Source organism: Astatotilapia calliptera, chromosome 10, assembly GCF_900246225.1.
Source record: "Astatotilapia calliptera chromosome 10, fAstCal1.2, whole genome shotgun sequence".
Lineage (NCBI taxonomy): Eukaryota > Metazoa > Chordata > Actinopteri > Cichliformes > Cichlidae > Astatotilapia > Astatotilapia calliptera.
This window is the reverse complement of record NC_039311.1, coordinates 29,289,180-29,309,183: the sequence shown is the minus strand read 5'-3', so window position 1 is coordinate 29,309,183 and position 20,004 is coordinate 29,289,180. Positions and strand designations below refer to the sequence as shown.

The window sequence follows — 20,004 nt, the reverse complement described above, 5'->3', positions numbered from 1 at the left end:
ACATGAAGAGACAGAAGGATGCAAGGAAGCCTACATCCACAGAAGATCTGTGTTTAGTTCTCCAAGATGTTTGTAACAATCTACCAAACAAGTTTCTTCAAAAACTGTGTGCAAGTGTACCTAGAAGAATGCAAAGGGTGGTCACACCAAATATAGATTTGATGTAGATTTCTCTTTTGTTCCTTCACTGCATTTTGTTGATTAATGAAAATAAATGATTAACACTTCCATTTTTGAAAGCATTCTTTGTTTTCAGCATTTTTCCCTCACCTGCCTAAAACTTTAAATATCTAAAAAAATCTCTCTATATAATCTTTAACTCTTAGATGTGGTATTAATGTGACAGCACATAACTTTTCTCCCCCAAGAGAACAAATGATATTTACCAATACTAATAAAAAGTTACTGTTATTTACTTATATCATCTACTTTTACATACATTTTTATTCATCATAAATTTTTTTAAAAATCCATGAAATAGATTTTATCAACTGACAAACACACAAAATTAATAATCACAGCTTATATTTTAATAATAAGTGAACAGTGAGTTTATATTCTGTCAAAAAAAAAGAAAGAAAGGAAAGAAGAAAGAAAGATGTCTTTATACAGCAATGATACAAGCTAATCACAAATAAATGTGCAAATGATCAGTGGGAGTGAAGAGAACACTTACAAAATAAAGATTTTCTTCTGCTTTCAGACTTTAAAAGAAGACGAAAATTTGGCAGTTACAAAGTTTCATAATTAAGTTACTTTAAACAGTAAAATGATGAAATTTAAGTGTGTCCGGACCCATCAGGACAAGAAACATTGCCTTTAATAGATGAAATCCAGCCTTCAATTACATGTTTTCATGAAGTATGACTAAACAATAAAAACAATACACTACGTGTCCAGAAAAACCCATTTCCCCTGCATCACAAAGATCATTGATGCCAAATGCTCAAAATTGAACACTAAATTATTGGCCGTTAAGTCAGTGTAACAGTGTTTTAGTTTTGTTAATAAGAGTAAAAATAAATAACAACATGGCACACACCGGTGGGAAAAATTACTAGGCCCGAAAATGTGAAATAATGTGGTTGACACATAGCACCTGAACAGTCTAAATAAAATCACCCAAACAAATAAAATAAACATGTCTTGACTTCAGGTTAACTGAAGACAGTCGAATAAATAGACAAATCTACAGATTGTCACATAAGATCAGCCAAAATAAAAAATAAAAAAAAATAAAAAAATTGAAATGTCATCTTCAAACATAAAATGACCCTGTACAATCATGATTCTAAATATTTGACAATCAGAAAAGAAGAGAAACCTTTGGACATTTAAAAGCTGAACAGTTCACAGAACATTACAGTGAATTTCCAGCTCCGTGGTTTTACCGTTGGACTGTACTAGAGTGGATTTACACAGTTCTCAATTTCAAATGATCCCATTTATCTTAGACTGGACACTTGCTCAGCCCCTCAATTCATCCTGTGTCTGAATCAAACCCTCTAAATTGGCTGTCCCTGACACACACGCAGCATGTGGGTGGGGCCTCTGTGGTCACAGCCAGAGCCCTGTACCTAAGATGACCATATTTGGGGTATCCACCCTGATTGACATCATTCATTTAAATTTGAGGAGAACACCCCCCCCCCCCAAAAAAAAAAAAAAAAAAAAAAAGACTTGAAACTTGCTGTTTAGAGCAATCTGAAGCCTGGGGTTTTGAATTACAGGGATTATTTCTATGTTGCTGATGTTTATTATGAGCAACACAGATGATGTTTATTCATCATCTGAACTGTAGACATATCACAGGGGAAACTGGAAAGCAGAAAAACAGGTTGAGCAGTAAGTGAATTACCCCACTGTGACATACATTTGTGGAAACATGAAATATGAGAGCGAATGTCAGTCAGCACTCCTGGTTTTACAGAACATTAGAAGGAGTGAGATGAAAACGTGTTCTGTAAATTTAAATGAGCTGACCTTCAACTGTTATTTATGAACAGAGCTGAACTGAACAAGTACACGACAGAAAGCCTCATCATTTACCTGTCCGAGTATCACAATCACATTTACATTCACAACAATGTGCAAAAAGTAGCCGTTATACTCAGATTTAATAAATAATTATGTTTTTGTGTACCATCCTTTACCCAAGTTAACAGCTTGAAAAGGTTTGTCCAAAGAGAATTAAAGTTAAAGTTCTTCAGTCCAAATGACAATTTGGTTTTCCAGTAATTTCATCATTTTAAAAAAAATATTAGTTTACATGTATCATGTTGAATGAATCGAAGACAATTGTATATTAACTAAATGTTCAATATTATCCACATTTACATGGATACATCTGAAAATGCTGTTTGCACATCAAAGGTTTCCATCCAAGAAAAGCATTATAAACATATACTGCAGCATATGTTTATAGTACTTCAGTATATTAATGGAAGTTATTGAGGAGGAAACAAAACAATTTAATTTAACAAACAAAACAAAAACCCAAGTTTGAAATCAGGCAGGTCTGCACTTTTTCCTTCTGCCTAGAATTCCCTGCTGATATTTTTTAATAAAAGAAATTATTAAACAGACTTAGAACTGCAGCATTGTTACTTAAGTGTGGACTGAAGCCAAAACTGAAGACACATCTTTGTTTTCAGATGTACCCATGTTATGAAAAACATCCCTGTGTAGCTGCATCTCCACCTGAGTCTTTAACCCACTCCGTGGATTAAACCTTGTACTCAGATTACCAGTGTGCAGACAAAAAATAAAACTGAAGTGCAAAAATCAGTACTCCGTACACTCAGTGCAGTGATGAGCTGTCAGAACAGGACTGGAAGAATATAATTACAGAATATCATCTCTAACAGGTGATTGATGTACAGTGTAAGGCTGTAACAGCACAACGCTCCCAGGACTCCAGGAAAACCTATTTTAAAGTGACCTCTGAAAGCAGCACGTCACACTTAGACGTACAAAGACGCAAAGTGAAACGGCTCACTACAAACTCTGGAGCACAAACTGGAAAAGAAATTAAACGCTACAGCAGTTTGAGGACAGGTAAAACCTACCAACTCCTCCTCAGAAAACTTTATTCACCATTAGTCACTTTAAAAACTGTGCACAGGACGACAGCATTTACACTGGAAGACTGTCTGTTTTACTTAGGATTTTAAAGTCAGGCTCAATTAAGGAGAACTCAGTGGGTACCATGTGCCCCGTTTGTTTGATTAGCATCATTAGAGTACACAGAGACCCAGGCTTAAGCAGGGCACTTAAACAGCTGCCTTTATGAAAATTGTGTTACGCAGTTAACAAATTGTTCCAATTAAACTACAAGATGCATAAAATTATGATCCTAATGCTCCTATGGAAGAGTGCTGCCCAAAGGTGTTTGAAAGAGACAAGCAAGCATGATAGAGAAGAGTTGAGATGCTGAGACAAAGTAAAGCGCTCTCAGGGGCAGATTATTAAGCACATGTAATTAAAGGGCAGGAAAGGAGGACTACTGTACGTAGTGCAAATGCAGCCTAAAAAAACAAACAAACAAAAAAACAAAATCCAGACATTTCTGCAGCTGCAATGATTCAGTACCAGTGGACACCGTGTGCGTCTTTTAATCAAAACTAGAGGAGACTGGGTGATGCAATTAGAAGAAGAAACAGATTCACAAAATCCAATCAGGTTTTTTTTTTAGCATTTGAGAGAAAGATGGCACAGCTATGTGGATGAGTATGACCAACGTGGTGCTGGTTTATGAAATATTAGTCAAATATAACCTAAAGAGCACGGCTGCCTATAACAGTGCTGTTAAAGGATTTTGATAAATTAAGCAAAAAATAAATAAATAAATAAATGAATAAACTGAATTTGACCAGCACCCAGACACAAAATGAGGAAGAAAAAAATGTTTATTTTAAATAAAATTTAAACAAGCAGTTAAAAATAAATGTAAATATGTCTGGTCTGTTTTACATGGGTGGAGTTCAGAGAATGTGATTTACAAATGTGCACATGTCACCGAGTAATCTACATCAACTACAGTGACTTATTACAAAGACCAAGTGCAAGTTCGGGACGGGACGCAATTTGGCACAGGAACTGAGGTTAAAAGAGGAACGATAAGGCCTTGTATGTACAGGAACATGCCTCAGGTAAAATACATCCACCTCTGAGTGTGAATGTGTCTGTACATACATTTACACTATGTACTGATTGTTCTCTTGTTTGTGTGGCAGCAAGCTCTCTGCCCACCACCGACTACATCCTAATACTGATTCAGATGGATGTGAACAGAACTGAAAAAAATAAACAAAACAACCTTTTTGTTAAGGATTGGCTGCTGCTTTGAATCAAGTACTTCTTAATAAGAGCTGATGTGCTATTTACTCTTCACAGGCTCAGATGGTTCAGATTTCTGACTGTAAAACAACAGAACAAATGAATAACAAAAACCTTTAGATGAACACAAAGCTCACTGGAAGAGCCATCATCTCTCTGTAACAGTGTCAACTCTGTTGTACCTTCATCTCTCTTATTACTGTGACTACCAGTAACAGTCACTTTGTCACGTGTACCACTCATTCGCGCCATTCCTCTGTTCAGCAGTTAAAATGAGATTTTCTGAGCAAATTTCATGCACCATCTTTCCCCTAAAACAAAGCTTTCTACACATTCTTTTTAAAATCTAACACCCTTTTTCCTCCGTACGTGCATCAGCTGTGTCTAAGAATCCTGAGCAAATAATTAGAAATTTTCACTCTGTCCTCGGAAAGCCCAAGTTTAAAAATCCAGTCATGCAATCCACACTAATCTATTTCTCATCAGCTGAGAAAAACAAAACAAAACACATTGTCCTCTAAGCTTTCCCTCTTTTGCTAGAACTACGCATTTAGCTGCCTGAGGAGTGTGAAATGGTGAGCGAAATCATTAACCACAGCAGTCTTTAAAACAGAATCAGTAACAATAAAAAACAAACAAACAAACAAAAAAAAAACCCCACAAACAAACAAAAAAAACAACCTTGAAATGAAACTGGTTTTCGTTCAAAGGGAGTGTGAATATAGATTTGCCAAATCGCCTGGTGCCATGCTCATGCCCCACTTATCTCTGACACAGTCCAACCGACCCACACAGTCGCACTACCGGCTCTTGTTAAAATGGGAGCTTCTTCAGCTGCTCAAAGGTGATGAAGAACTGAGAAGTATGTTAAGGAAACAGACAGTGGATTGGCAGATACAAATACTTCAATGCATTTACCTTGCAAAAAAAGTTGGTATTCAAATTGCACCAATGAAAACACTGACAGAGAGCATCATTGCCAGCACTACGATGGTTCATGGGGTAGGCTGAACAAACTCACCAAGTCCATTACTTGATTGCCATACAAGTCAATTTAATTTGTACTGTGCAAAAGTCTCAAGCCTCCTTTAATTTCTTTATATTTTTCGTTCAAGGAGCCAGACTTTCTTTAAAAGTACAGCCAGTGGCCAGCCGTTACAAAAAAAAAAAAAAAAAGTTATTTAGCAATACAAAACAAACAAAAAGAAACATACTTCACTCATAAATATAAACTGATTAGTGTGTAATTATGTTCTCTAAGAAACTGATGCATTCTCATAAATGCATAAAATGAATCCAATAAAAATACATAGGAGTGGGCACTGGTTTTGAACAGTGGCTGAGATGGACATCATCCTTCTGCTTAATGGAGTAATGGAATGCAAAGGTCGAGGAGAGGAGAACTCATAGGCATTTATGTGACATGGAGGCAGTGAAATTAATTAAGTTGAGGATAAAATAAGCTTTCTATACATTTGAACCTTGAATACAGGAGGAGCGATGCAGTTTTCGTCCTGGTCGTGGAACACTGGACCAGCTCTTTATCCTCTCGAGGATACTCGAGGGCGCATGGGAGTTTGCCCAACCGGTCTACATGTGTTTTGTGGACTTGGAGAAGGCATTCGACCGTGTCCCTCGGGGGGTCCTGTGGAGGGTGCTCTGGCAGTATGGGGTGTCTGGCCCATTGCTATGGGCCATTCAGTCCTTATACGACCGTTGCAAGAGCTTGGTCCGCATAGCCGGCAATAAGTCTGACTCGTTCCTGGTGGGTGATGGGCTCCGCCAGGGCTGCCCTTTGTCTCCGGTTCTGTTCATAATTTTTATGGACAGAATTTCTAGGTGTAGCAAGTGGCGGAAGGCTTTCACTTCAGTGGTCTCAGGATCTCATCTCTGCTTTTTGCAGAGGATGTGGTTCTGTTGGCTTCATCAGGTGATGGCATCCAGCTCGCCTTGGAACGGTTTGCAGCCAAGTGTGAAGTTGTGGGAATGAGAATCAGCACCTCCAAATCTGAGGCCATGGTCCTCAGCCGGAAAAGGGTGGAGTGCCCACTCCGGGTCAGGGTCTCGTCCCTGACCTGGAGGGGTCTTGTTCATGAGTGACGGGAGAAGGGAGCCGGAGATCGACAGACGGATTGGTGTAGCGGTTGCAATGATGCGGACGCTGTACCGGTCTGTTGTGGTGAAGAGAGAGCTGAGTGTAAAAGCGAAGCTCTCAATTTACCGGTCGATCCACGTCCCTCCCCTCACCTATGGTCATGAGCTGTGGGTAGTGACCGAAAGAACGAGATCGCGAACACAAGCTGCGGAAATGGGCTTCCTCCGAAGGGTGGCTGGCCTCTCCCTTAGAGATAGGGTGATAAGTTCGGCCATTTGGGAGGGGCTCAGAGTAGAGCCACTGCTCCTCCACATCAAAAGGAGACAGTTGAGGTGGTTCGGGTATCTGAAAAGGATGCCTCCTGGGCGAGGTTTTCCAGGCATGTCCCACTGGGAAGAGGCCCCGGGGCAGACCCAGATCATGCTGGAGAGATTATATCTCTCGGCTGGCCTGGGAACGCCTGGGTGTTCCCCCAGATAAGCTGGAGGAGGTGACTATGGAGAGGGAGGTCTGGGCTTCTCTGCTTGGGCTGCTGCCCTCGCGACCCAGCCCCGGATAAGTGGAAGAAAATGGATGGATGGACAAAATAAGAAGTGGCAGGCCTAAAAACTGGAAGTCATGTCCACTGGGATTTATAACTACCCTGGTATACCATAACACCATGATATAGCCCGAGTCTAATAGGGATGGCCAAATGCTAAATTTTAAAGTACTAGCAGTTTTTTTCCATATTATATATCTAGATTTACTATTTCTGATCCTATTCCAGGTCTTTTATGGAATTAATTATTTTTCTAAGAACTAGAAATGATCCAAGTTCAAGTTTTGTTTACTTTAAAGGATACAATGATGTTCCAAGGTCCCAGTCGTAGCCAGTTAGGCCAAAATCCCTTGTAGAGAGCAAAGAAGCCTTCATTCCTCCACGTCTGCATCAGTCCATCCAATGTTCCTTTGTAAATGGGGTTTCCAGACAAAACTCGCTGGTTCATCATTCGAGTTCTGACCACATCTACAGGATTGGAGGCCAGTGCCCCCGCCAAGCCACATGCAAAACTTGAACTGCAGAAAAACACAGAATGCAGATTAACTACAGCTGTTGCCACTGCACAGCTAAAGACAGACTTTAAGAATAGTTTAAACTTACATGAAATGTGCTAAAATAGTGTCTCCCATGAGGCCGGAACGAAGGAGGTGCTTCTTTGTTATGTCATAGACAGGAAGTTCCACTCCGACAACAATAGCTGCTCGCTGTGCTGTGGGGATGACACCCTGAAGACGTGAAGGATGGAGAAAATGAATCAGACCGTAACACACTTACAGTGTGCAACAAGATGGGTGCCTATTTTCCTTGGGGGCATAGAAAAGTTGCTTTTAGGCTTTGTGCTAAACTGTGGATAGATTGGACCAGATTAATTTGTAAAGAAATCACGTGAAGAGCTAGACCAGACCTTACTGTAACTTTTATGGTCAAAAACACCTTGACCTAGCTATACAGCGAAATGCAGCACTCACTCTCCACAGCCCTCTGGTGCCCTCTGTCTGGTAGATGTTGATGAAGTTGGACATCATGCTGCCTTGGAGCAGGCTGCCCTGTGCCTGCATTCTGATCTAAAACAAATGGAAACACAAAACAGTTGCTAAACTTTTGGCTCATGGATTAGGTTTAAAAACAGAAAAAGGTTCAACTATAAAGTTACTAGTATTATGTTTCATGAGTGAGTATTTCTCAGCATATCAGTGTCACAACTGCTGTTTAATAAATAATAAAGCAGTGCTTTGATATTGACAGCACACACATTCCAATATCCTAGGGCTTACTGCCAACATTAGTAGTCACCTTGAGAACATCTGTAGGGTTGGCCAAAGAGGACGACAGGACTCCAGACACGACACCGCAGAAGACGTTGATGACCATCGTCTCATCTGTCACAAAATTACACAAATTGAGTCAAGGCAGAGCCAAAACCAACCAGCAAACTAGCAAATACTAGATCATCCTATAATTAACTATGAATTGATGTCTAAAGGGTTATTTCTAGAGATAACGTAAATTTTATGAACACTTAATTCTTGCTTTGTGTATCAGTTTTGGTACACTATTGCATCTTCTCTGGGTCTAAACATCAGTGTAATTATTTAGAACAGCAACCGAGACAACTCAGTACAATTATTATTATTCTTCTTAATGTCTGTAGATTACAGAACAAAGTGTTAATTTTGCAAGGATCCAGTTACTGTATAGTGTATACAGTTTAAAATATAAATACAATTTCTTTAATGCAAACTAACTTAAAGTGTTGACTTTTTGTGACATTAACAAAAAAAAAACAAACCCACATATTGGCATTATTTTAGGGCCTGTTTTGAAACATCTGTTGAGGAAGAAAAGTTCAATTGTTTTTGCACCTTGTACTTTCAACATCTCACATCAACGTCTGATCACAATGAGAAAAATCGACATATCAAAGAATCAACCCTTTTAAATATCTTACATCCTTAAAAAATGACAAATCAAGAGTAGAGCTCAACTGATATATCAGTCTCTCTCATTTCAGCATTAGTGTAAATGTTGATGTTGTTGTTCACACTTTTTTACATTTCTTATAATGCTGAAAATAATCCTCATGAAAATGTATAAATGGTATTATCACAGTTCAGTGTTTACAGCTGTTTCTAGACAGATATGAGAGTTTTCTTGCAGTCCAACAGTACTAGCCATTAAAGTCTGAGCATGCGCTAAAAAAAAAACGAAACCCAAAGTTGCCAAAAATAAATTTAAATTAAAAAAAGGAAATGGCCTGAAAACAACAACATAAAGCAGAATGGAGTAGGCAACACGGCTAAGCAGACAATGCATAGTCAAGTGACACCTTAATGGCAAGTTGCTAACTAACTTGTAAGATCTTTTGCTAGTAGGTGAGAACCTACCCAACCTCTGACTATTTTTCTCTTTAAATGCATACTACAGAATATTGTGTATCAACAGTAGCAAATGATACACTGGAATTATTTGAACTCCACAGAAATCATTATTAGCCTCAAAAAGAAACATTAGCTGTTAGCCTGTCTCTTAACTAGAGCCTGTCTGAAATGAAGTTCTCTTAATTTTGAGTAAAAGCTACAAAATTAGGATAGCTATTTCTGGAAGGTGGAAAGGTTAAAAATATGCTAAAAGGCACCAAGTTGAAATTACAGATTCCTATTCAGAGCTCTTATCAAGCACACAGTACTTCACAGTCAGTTTTAAGAGAAGAGAGAAGGAGAAAATCAAAGGCGTAACCATTGTTTGGCTTATCTAATTTTCTCATATTTTCTATAATCTACATTGTGCATACTGGCTTAAAAACATTCAGATGGTTGATCTCATTTGTAGTAACCAAATGTGGTGTCTACACTGGATCAAGGAATAGAAATCTGACATTAGCAGTACAACAGTGTAATCGCTGTGTTGCTTATTAAGGACAGAAATGTACACATTTCCCTGTGATTTGTGGTCTCAAATAAGGTCAGTGCAAGTACAAGCTGGCAAGTGTGCTGACAAATGCCATCTAAATTCAATTTTATTATATTTTATACTGACTTTTGTTATTTAGCATCAAACCACAACAACTATTGCCAAGGTGGCTGGGATGGTGCCCCCCCCCCCCCCCCTCCCACTTATGTCTTTGGATGACAGTTACTTAAACTAAATTAGGCAGGTGCATAAATTTGGACACCCCAACAGAAAAATTACATCAATATTTAGTAGATCCTCCTTTTACAGAAATAACACCTCCAAACACTTCTTATAGCTTCCAATGAGAGTCTGGATTCTGGTTGAAGGTATTTTGGACCTTTTGTCTTTACAAAACATCTCCAGTTCAGTCAGGTTTGATGGTTTCAGAGCATGGACAGCCCGCTTTAAGTCACACCATAGATTTTCAATAATATTCAGGTCTGGGGACTGAGATGGCCATTCCAGAACATTGTACTTGTTCCTCCTGCATTCGTCTCCCATACAGCATCTCCTTGTGCAAAGTGCGCTGAATAGTTGAACGATGGACAGTGACACCATCTGCAGGAAGATGATGTTGTAGGTCTTTGGAGCTGGTGTGTGGGTTGACTATGACCGTTCTCACCATCCTTTCCCTCTGCTTATCTAAGATTTTCCTTGACCTGTCACTTCCAGCCTCAATTACAATTGTGGTCTTCCATTTCCTCACTATGTTCCTCACAGTGGAAACTGACAGCTGAAATCTCCGAGATAGTTTTTGTATACTTCCCCTAAACCATGATGTTGAACAATCTCTTTGAGAGTTGTTTTGAGGCTCCCATGTAGCCACTCTCGAGAGAAGATGCAAAGAGGAGAAAAACTTGCAATTGGCCGCCCTAAATCCAGTCATTTGTCATGACTGGATTTACCTGTGTATGTATGTTAAGGGTCAATGAGCTTACCAAATAAATTCTATGTTTCAATAATTATTGCTAAAGGTATTTAAATGAATAAAACAATAAGGGTGCCCAAATTTATGTACCTGCCTAATTCTGTTTAAGTAACTATTGCACACTTTCTGTAAATCCTAAAAACTTCATTTCACTTCTCAAATTTCATTGTGTTCATCTGCTATATGATATATTTAAATGAAATTGCTGATCCAAACAACCAATGATTTATGAAGGAAAAACATGAAAATTATCAGGGGTGCCCAAACTTTTGCATACCACAGTATATAAAAAGGAAGCCAATTTCAGTCTCAAACAACATCACTTTCCTTTTCTGGCAAAAAAAAAAAAAAAAAAAAAATTATGCAATTTTGTGCTGTGCACACTTAATATCAAATATATGTTTGACAAATGGATAAAAGCTTATCAGAGTATCAGTATCAAAACAGCCTCTTTCATAGTTTCCTGCCTTTTCCATCCCCACTCATCTTTCTGTCCCTTCCTTCCTTCCTTACTGGACGCACTTTGCCTGTTGTTTAGCTTGCAAATTACTGCCGGGATGTTAACTCACTCACTTCCAGATGGGTCAACACAGGTGTTGTACTGTCGCTCTATTCAGAGGAAATATGTTGGAAAAAAGAAATGTCCAACTTAACCTGGGTAAAATGTTGGGACCTCAGTGTGTGTTTATCAAGGCTGATTTTGATTTTTAACAAATAAAGGACATCCGCTCAGCTAAGGTGAATGTATTTTATTCATTACCAGGGGCAAATTATCATATAACTGCTTTACTTTCAACCATTTCCAACAAACATACAAACATCATTAACCTCTTTTCATCCACTTAATCTCAAACAAGTGACAACACAACATCCAATATTTTGCAATCCAAACAAGGAAGAAAAGATTTGCAAGGGGTTTTTTCATGTTTGATGCACAAAACTAGCATTGATTGCAAACAAAGAAAAAGAATGAGCATGAAAAAATGAAAAGCAAGAGAAGCACGGTCATGCACAATCAATTTTTGGTTCACCTGCCATGGAGACTTTTATAGTTATGAAACTGCACCAGCCCCAGATTTATCGAAGGCCAAGAGCATTTTAGAAGCCGAATTTTGTGTTAATTATTCCACACTACAATGTTAAATGACTCTGATATTCTGCTGTTTGGTTTGCTGTCCTAGAAATATGACTTGCATAGTAATAAAAAAAATAAAAAAATAAAAAAATACTGGCTTTAAGTCAAATTGAGGTAAATCAGTGCACTGCAGCTTTGGTTATGCTCTATTCCTTTTCAATGTCAGTATATCTTAATGATCAACTCAACACTTGGCAAGAAAGAAGAAATGGCTGTTGTGTCTCAGGGAGCCGTTAGAGAAGGACATTTATTGATATTCACTCTGGACTGTTTAACTGAGCTTCAAAGTTCGCCTTAAAGATCATGGCAGGCTTGTAAAGAGCTCGCTTTGTGTAGCAGAGTTTTTACCATTTAAAAAATAAATAAATAAACAGCAATATTAATCTTTTCCCCTTTCTCCTGTCTAATTCCATCATGCTTCTAGTGCTAACACCACAAACCTCTGTTACATCCGTGCCCGCACCACTAAATTAGATATTGTCAGACAGTGAATACTAGCGAAGAAGACGACGACGAAGAAGGATCGTCAATAATAATGATGCCGTTGCTGGGAAAAAAATGATCAAACATCTTAATGAGTGTAGTTGTAACACATTATCTTTGCCTTACTTGGTTCCCTGTTGCTGTGCATATGCAGAGCTGCCTACATTTTAACTGTGCTGATAAAGTCCAGCACAGAACCTGCGTGAGCAGAAAATAAGCAAAGGGAGTCTGTTTAAAAACAGTTTTTCTGGAGCATCTCTATTTCAACCTCATCTATGTTTGGCCTTTACCTTTGTGACAGATCCCTTTCCTCTCCTGTACTATATAAGCCAATAACATAGTATGTTTAAACCATTTGGAGTTCATTTTGTAAGCTTACTGATCCTCAAGATGCAATGCAATATTACTTCAAGTATTCCAACGGTGATTTGATTCCAGTTGGAAACACAAATCCCCTTTGGAGGGGTGTCAGAAAGGGCATCGGGCTCAAAACTCTGCCAGATCAAACCATGAGCTACTTGTTATGGTGAATCCTTGTAGAAAAGGAGCAGCCGAAATATCCATTTAGTCATCATTACTGGGTATGCTGAATGGAAGATGGTCCTTTAAAAAAACAAAACAAAAAACAACAACAACAACAACAACAAAAAAGAAAACCCTTTACAGCAGGGGTGGGTAACATAAGAAGGGGAGGGCTGCACCATAAACAGAACCCAGTTCAGCTTTTTAGCCTCCACAACAATCCCAGATTTAGACTTTTTGTTTTTATTTCACTTTATTTTCAGTTAGTTTACTTGTCTGTGTTCAGCTTTTAATTATTTGAAAATGTTTAGTTTTAGTTTTCTATTGTTTCAGTGGTAGTTTTAGACTTTCTCATTAGTACAGTTTGGAGGGTGTTTAGATATTTGGAGAAATTTAGAAAAAGAAAAAAAAAAAAATCACAACAGACGTCACAATACAAATGCACCTCTGTGTAAAGCAGGGGTAGGCAACTCCAGGCCTCGAGGGCCAGTGTCCTGCAGGTTTTAGATATCACCCTGGGTCAACACACCTGAATCACATGATTAGTTCTTACCAGGCCTCTGGAGAACTACAAGACATGGTGAGGAGTTAATTTAGCCATTTGAATCAGCTGTGTTGGATCAAGGACACATCTAAAACCTGCAGGACACCGGCCCTCAAGGACTGGAGTTGCCTATCAGTGCTGTAAAGAGATGACCAAAGTGCCACATAACTGCTTGGGTTTTCTTTTTTATTCCCCTCCCAAAAAGTCAAAGTTCTATTTATTGCACAGCCCAGTGTCTTTATATTAACACATTAACTAAAATGCTTTACATAGTTTTTCCATTTCATATGTTAAAGGGGTCAAAGATATGACTCTGAATAGCAGCATCAGTTAACCAGCTAAAATGCAAATGTAAGAAAATGACTCTCTGTCCGTTCTGTTTTTATTATGGAAGATCCAAGATAGCTTAAAAAGCATTTGCTTACTGTAATCTCTGGTTTTGGCTGAGCCCAAACTAAAATCTTACAAATCAAATGCATGTTAAAGGACATTGTATCAGTTTACTGTGAGGACAGAATAATTGTTATTCTAAATTTTATGCCGTATTAAAACACCTACATGGTTGGCCAGTTGTCTGGTTTAGCTGATTAGAGTAAATGTGAGAATACTATCAAGTTTTCAGCTGGGTTCTGTGTAACTAACTAATGAAACCCTGTGAATTAAAGACAGTCTAAAATTTGCCTTTTAAGGAGAACTTAGTAAAGGGACACAAAAAAAAAAAAAAAAAAAAGAATATTAGAGTTAGAAATAGTGGTACCAACCTTCTGGCTGACTGACAAATAGCCTCTTCAGAGAATTGTAGGTTCCTATCTTGATTGTCCCATAAGAAGCCTGTCTCAAAAGAGCCGGGGAAATTCTGTGAGGAGAAGATTAAAAAAAAAAAAGTTTGATTCAAGTCAGTTCCTAAAGCGAGTATATATATCAAGAACTTACTTGCGTGGCTATGAATGCAAGTCAATACCATTTCGGCCTTATTAAGGATTGTGAAATTCTAGCTATTGTCTGTTACACAGAAAGTGCTCTGAAAACACCTGAATGCTCTAAAAACAAAGAGAAGCTTGTTTTTAAATCTTTTTCAGAATGGATTGCATTACTTTCCCCACGGGGCTGTCAGCTGAATTCAGCTCAGCCGCCCACAAAGTGTAGCAGCTCTGCGTTCAGTCTTTATTACTGCATATTGTAGAGCACATCAAGGCTCCAGACTAATGTTCAATTTTTTCCCCTCCCCACATCAGTAAACGTAAAAGAGTATTCACAGTGTCTTATCATGTTCAAATAATCAGCCTTTACTTGTCATGAAGTTGTTGCTGTGGCACATTCTAAACTATTTGTTCTGATGATTGCAAACAGTTAAGAAAAACCACATGGTGAACAACCATCCAGCTTTTCTCCTTCAGAAGGTGAGTACCAAAGGGCTGAAGATGAGTGTGGCTGATAAATGAGAAGCGAATGAGTCCCACACTTTCCCACACTTTTTGCTTTTCTCAGACTGCAACATCCTCAACTTGTGTCTTATTCCACCCACGAGAAATGTGAGCAGAGGAGTGGAGGCAATATGAATTTAACAGAATGAGAACATATTTGCCTCTGCGCCTCAGTTAAAGAGGGCATGTGGTGCAGCTTCATCATAAATTGGTTTGTTACTGCCCACCTACTGATGTATGCTACGATCTCAGATGTAACAGCGCTCATGACATGGTACCATTTAGGACTTAGTTAAATTGAGAAGGGTGCAACATGACCAAATGTGAAATCATACACACAAGAGCAAAAAGTCTGATTAGCAGCTTCCCCTGTATGCCTGTTCTCTATGCTCTCCACACGAATTTTAAGAATTCAAACATTTTTCAGTATGGTGGAAAAAGACCGATTTCCTGGTCACTGGCAGGAGGATAGAGGACAGAAGAGACAAGGAGGCATAATTTAGAGAACTCAGAGGACTTTAGGCTTTACTTGGGCAGCCAACCCAAGTATATTATTAATTCTTCCTGCCTTGTGGTTTCCCTAACAGCTCGCCAGCTAGCTACTCTGGCAATCCATGATATTACTGACCTTCCACCAGCTCCAATCCAAGATAGTGGAGTTGGAGTTCATCCACAGGGTGAGAGACAGCTGACTACATTGTTCAGGTATTTATGGCCACAAAGTACTTCACAAATATTTCCACTGGAGAATTTATTAACTGTGTTATTCAATAACTCATTTAAGAAAATGTGTGCAAAGAAAGGAGTCACAAATGTGAACACAGGGTTGCTTAATTATGGGTTTTTTTGGTCAGTAAGACTATAGATATTCATCACGATCACTCAAAAGGAAGGGATTTATTGAATAAGAAAAGAGTTGTTTAACTAGATTTCCTATGAACCCGGACCTCGTGCATGTGTACAAGTGGCAAATAAAATATTTTATCTTCATCTTTCTTAAACTTTTATTACACCTTACCTAACAAAAGCTAAATAAACTAAACCAAACATACTGCAGCATGGCAGGGATTTTTATTAAGGGGTAAAAATCAAGGAAAGAGATGTGTTGAAGGCCAAAAGAGAAAATTATTTCAAAGTAGAAGCAGCACAAATATTGTTTAGGCTGAAATTCAAATTCATTTATTGCATAGCCCTGTGTACAGACCCCTTGCAGCTCATATAGTTATATTTTTTTGCATATCATATATTTTTACTATATTTCTCATATGCTGTCTTTATACATTTATTATTCCTTTAAATGATCACTTATTCTATTTCTCCATTTTATATGAGCATTTTTTGCATCTGTTGTGGACAGCAAAGGAAAAATTTAGTTGTACAGGGAAACATGTTGGGAAATATTTTGTTATATGCAGATATTTTGTGCATATGACAATAACACTTTGAAACTTCAATGTGAGAAACACTGACAGTGGTGAGTTTATTTTTAACCAGTGGAGTGCATTCATATTTACTGAGGTTCATATCCCAACCAACCTAAGCTGCTGACCACTCTAACCATACGTGACCCGACTCCCTTCTACCCCCCTTCCACAAAATATCATGAAGCTAAAATAGAATACTAAACTGCTTTAACAGAGCAGCCAGCAGCAGCCTGTGTCACCCATATATGATATCAGAAGTGAGTAGCAAGTAAGACTATTTGACTGCACAATGAGAGAAAAGAAAATGAGATCTCCCTGTCTTCTAGGAACAATAATTTACCTGGGACTGTATGCACACTCCCTGGAAATAAGAGCTGGTAGAACTGAAATTCTAAGGAAATCTTTATTCAAATAACCCCCACTTAAACTTACAGCGGAGTCTTATTTCAAAGTGTATTAGCTCTCAGTAAAGCTCAAATGAAAAACACTGGCGAGGGGGGCAGTCGCTTCTCTGCAGCACAAGCAATGTAGACAGGGAGATAGCAGAATTATTTATAACATTAGAGAAAATATTAAATACAAATGGACTTTCCTACATATAAGAAATGATGGAGCCAATCAATGAGGTTTTGGCATTCCACCAAAGAGATATAAACCAGATTTTTTAACATTGTTGCTACAGAGTTAAATTGATTAAGACTTTTCTGTACATCAAATGGCCCAGAAAATACAGGAAATGCTAAGACATCCGTTAGGTAAAGCAACACAGGCTCTTTGCCAACACTGCTTATGTGCACAGTCAGCCTACAAAGGCTCAGCTGAGTCAGAAAACAAAAACGTATTAAGCAAAGACAGGAATTTTTAATCTTGATCAAGCAATAGCATTCATGTAAACTAGAGAGATGCATCACGGAAAACCTTTCTACAGTGAAACTATGACATGTTATGCAGATCAAATGAGTGGCCTAAAAGATAATATTCCATACCCAGAGTAGAGCGCCCGAATGCCCTCCTCCTTCCCGATCCTGAACAGAGCATGGAACATGCCTCTGTAGCGCACCTCTGTGTACTGAGACTGACCTTGGACCTGTAGTCTGGTCTTAGTAAGGTCAATGGGAAATGTGCCTGAGAATGAAAAATAATGATAAATAGGGATTAAAAACACATTTTATGTGGTTTATTATTTTATTTTATTTATTTTATTATTTTAAAAAGACTCAGAATACAGAAACAAATGTATATCATGTAGCTCTATGTTCATATCATATACAGTAAACATCAAACATGTTAAAAGAGAAATCTTCTACTGAAGTCAATAGATGAGTTCTACAAGAGGAAAGATAGTGGTAGAAGCATAACTTCCAGAAAGTTTATTTTTGGCGTTTAAAAAAACAAACAAAAACAAACAAACAAAAAACGATTAGTCTGAAATGAACGCCTCAAAATTACATATTGATTATGACAAAACTATTATTAACAGTTACTTTAATCAGCACTCAAACCACAGATTATTCAACAGAATTAAACATTTACTTATTGTTTATATTAAAAAGAAGCATGTATTTTTTAGTTGCAGAACTTCTCATTCAGTTGCAAAAAAATAAACAAACAGGTCCATGTAAAATGGACTAACCCTGCCAGAACCGAGCAGAGAGTAAATCTGAACTTTTATGGAGACACTTGAGTGAAAGAATATGATGGGCTGAAAGCCAAAGTGTTGTTAAAATTTAAGTTTGAATGCCTCCATGGCTCTTGCTACTGGTTACTTGCTCTTAGAATGTCATTGTGTTATTAGTTTTACAACCCAATTCTAAGCAACATGTATTTAAACACAGGAAATGTATTTTTCTTCATTCTTTAAGACTCTAAATAGAGCAACAGATGAAATGTTTTAATTTTGTCTCATGTTCTCTGGGGGAAAAAAAATAGAATAGCCCTTTATTGTCACTGTACATGTACAATGAAATTGGAGGTGCTCCACACCAACTGTACCGGAACAAAATATATAAATAGTAGACAATAGGATTAAATAGCAAAGAGTAGCTGATGAAGAGTGATTTAAATGGGCTTTTGCATGGAGCAAAAAATCTAAATATGATTTTGAATGTGATGATTGTGTGAGAGACACAAACTGAGGCTAAACACCAGACTTTTGTCAGCACTCAACAATCTGGACTGAACTTTGTGAATGCCACACACCTGCGATTGCAGAATGGGGAACACAATTATCACCAAATGGCTTTGACATTTTCTCTGCTACATGCACCATTTCCCTTTTTGGAGCCAGTGTTATCTGTAGTGATGCATTTTCCTACAATACTGGCGGTTAACCATTTGCATACAACGCGCTCTACTCGTGTTACATTAAAGCATATACCCCCGACTCCCAAAAAAATATATACAAAAAAACCCCAAAAATACACCTGATGGTCAATGTGTGGATATTGCGGCGCACCACGTACCGAATTCTGCGACAATCGAGGCCATCCCTCCGTAGATAAACGGCTTCCAGTTCAAGTTGGCCATCTCCGTGGCGGCGGCTGCTGCTTCCACCTGCTGCAGCCCCGCTAAAAATAGAAGAAGACCACCCAGACAGAGGTCAACGCAGTGCTGCCACCTCAGACAATACAACATGTCGACAAACATTGAGGTAAAAGAGGATGCTACAGATCAACGAAGTGCCTCAGCATCAGCATCCCAGCATACTGCGCCGGAAAGAGACGCCCCGCAGTATCGAACGCGGTGAGGAGAGCCGTCATATTTGTTGTGACCCTACTATTGGCTTATAATAAAGTCAATAACATTTTCGGCGTCTTGATTGGCTGGGGTGCAAGAGGCGGGCACGGAATGCGTTACCGATAGCAACAGTGCCAAGAGAAATAAATGAAGTTATTTATTATTACTACTAGTCATAGAATGACAAAGAAGCTATTTTATTAATGAAATCTAAATCATATGATGATATATACAGTTTTAATCATTTTATAAAATGGTCTTTTTTTTTTCTTTTTTCTTTTTTTTTACAGAGATGATCGCCCACCTGCTTCCAGCGTTCCGCCTCGAAACAGATGGCTGCTGCTAGGCTAAATGCTACTTCTAAAAAATTACTAGCCGGTCTGTTAGCAAATTTACCAACTGGCAACCAGTTACTGTCAAACTGAACGTACCTGTGCTGTAGATAAAGTCCGCGACCTTCTATGCAGCTTGGTTTCCCATGTGTCAGAGAATAACTATGCATTGACTTTAATAAAATGCCAGCGGAAAACTTCTCACCTTTCGTTAGCTTCCCATTTACGCTAGCGCCAACTGTGGCAGAATTTGTAAAAACAGGATTTCCGTTAACACTTTCAAAATAAAACGCCTTTTGTCTAACTAAAGTAATCAAGCAGTGTAATTTATGTCGTTACGGTTAAAGCAGTGTTTACACAAATAAAACATAAATAAACAAAGTAATGCTAAATGTAATTTCAGGTGGCTAAAAATGAAAACAGTGATCTTAAAATAAAGTTTCATGGAATAAACAATTTTAAACTAGTGATTTAGCTAGGCTACTGATGGTTTACTGTTGTTGCACTTATTTCTAAATGTTTATTGGGTGTTCATCTATACAAATAT

General features: G+C 38.2%; 1 protein-coding gene across 3 annotated transcripts; it reads right to left on the bottom strand.

The window, feature by feature from the left end:
- Nucleotides 1-554: 554 nt before the first annotated feature.
- Nucleotides 555-19,739, bottom strand: slc25a14 (solute carrier family 25 member 14). Of its 3 annotated transcripts, none has more exons than XM_026182065.1 (9): nucleotides 19,663-19,739; nucleotides 18,852-18,956; nucleotides 17,376-17,514; nucleotides 14,303-14,397; nucleotides 8,271-8,356; nucleotides 7,946-8,041; nucleotides 7,578-7,702; nucleotides 7,279-7,492; nucleotides 555-5,193 (listed from the first exon to the last, which is right to left on the bottom strand). In XM_026182065.1, exons 2-9 carry the CDS (start codon nucleotides 18,913-18,915, stop codon nucleotides 5,152-5,154), a joined length of 861 nt encoding a protein of 286 aa, XP_026037850.1. In that variant the 5' UTR covers nucleotides 18,916-18,956; nucleotides 19,663-19,739; the 3' UTR covers nucleotides 555-5,151. The 3 variants fall into 3 exon arrangements, with proteins under 3 accessions (XP_026037850.1, XP_026037849.1, XP_026037848.1); XM_026182064.1 differs by having other exon boundaries at nucleotides 19,557-19,726; XM_026182063.1 differs by lacking the exon at nucleotides 19,663-19,739 and having other exon boundaries at nucleotides 18,852-19,106.
- Nucleotides 19,740-20,004: the final 265 nt, after the last annotated feature.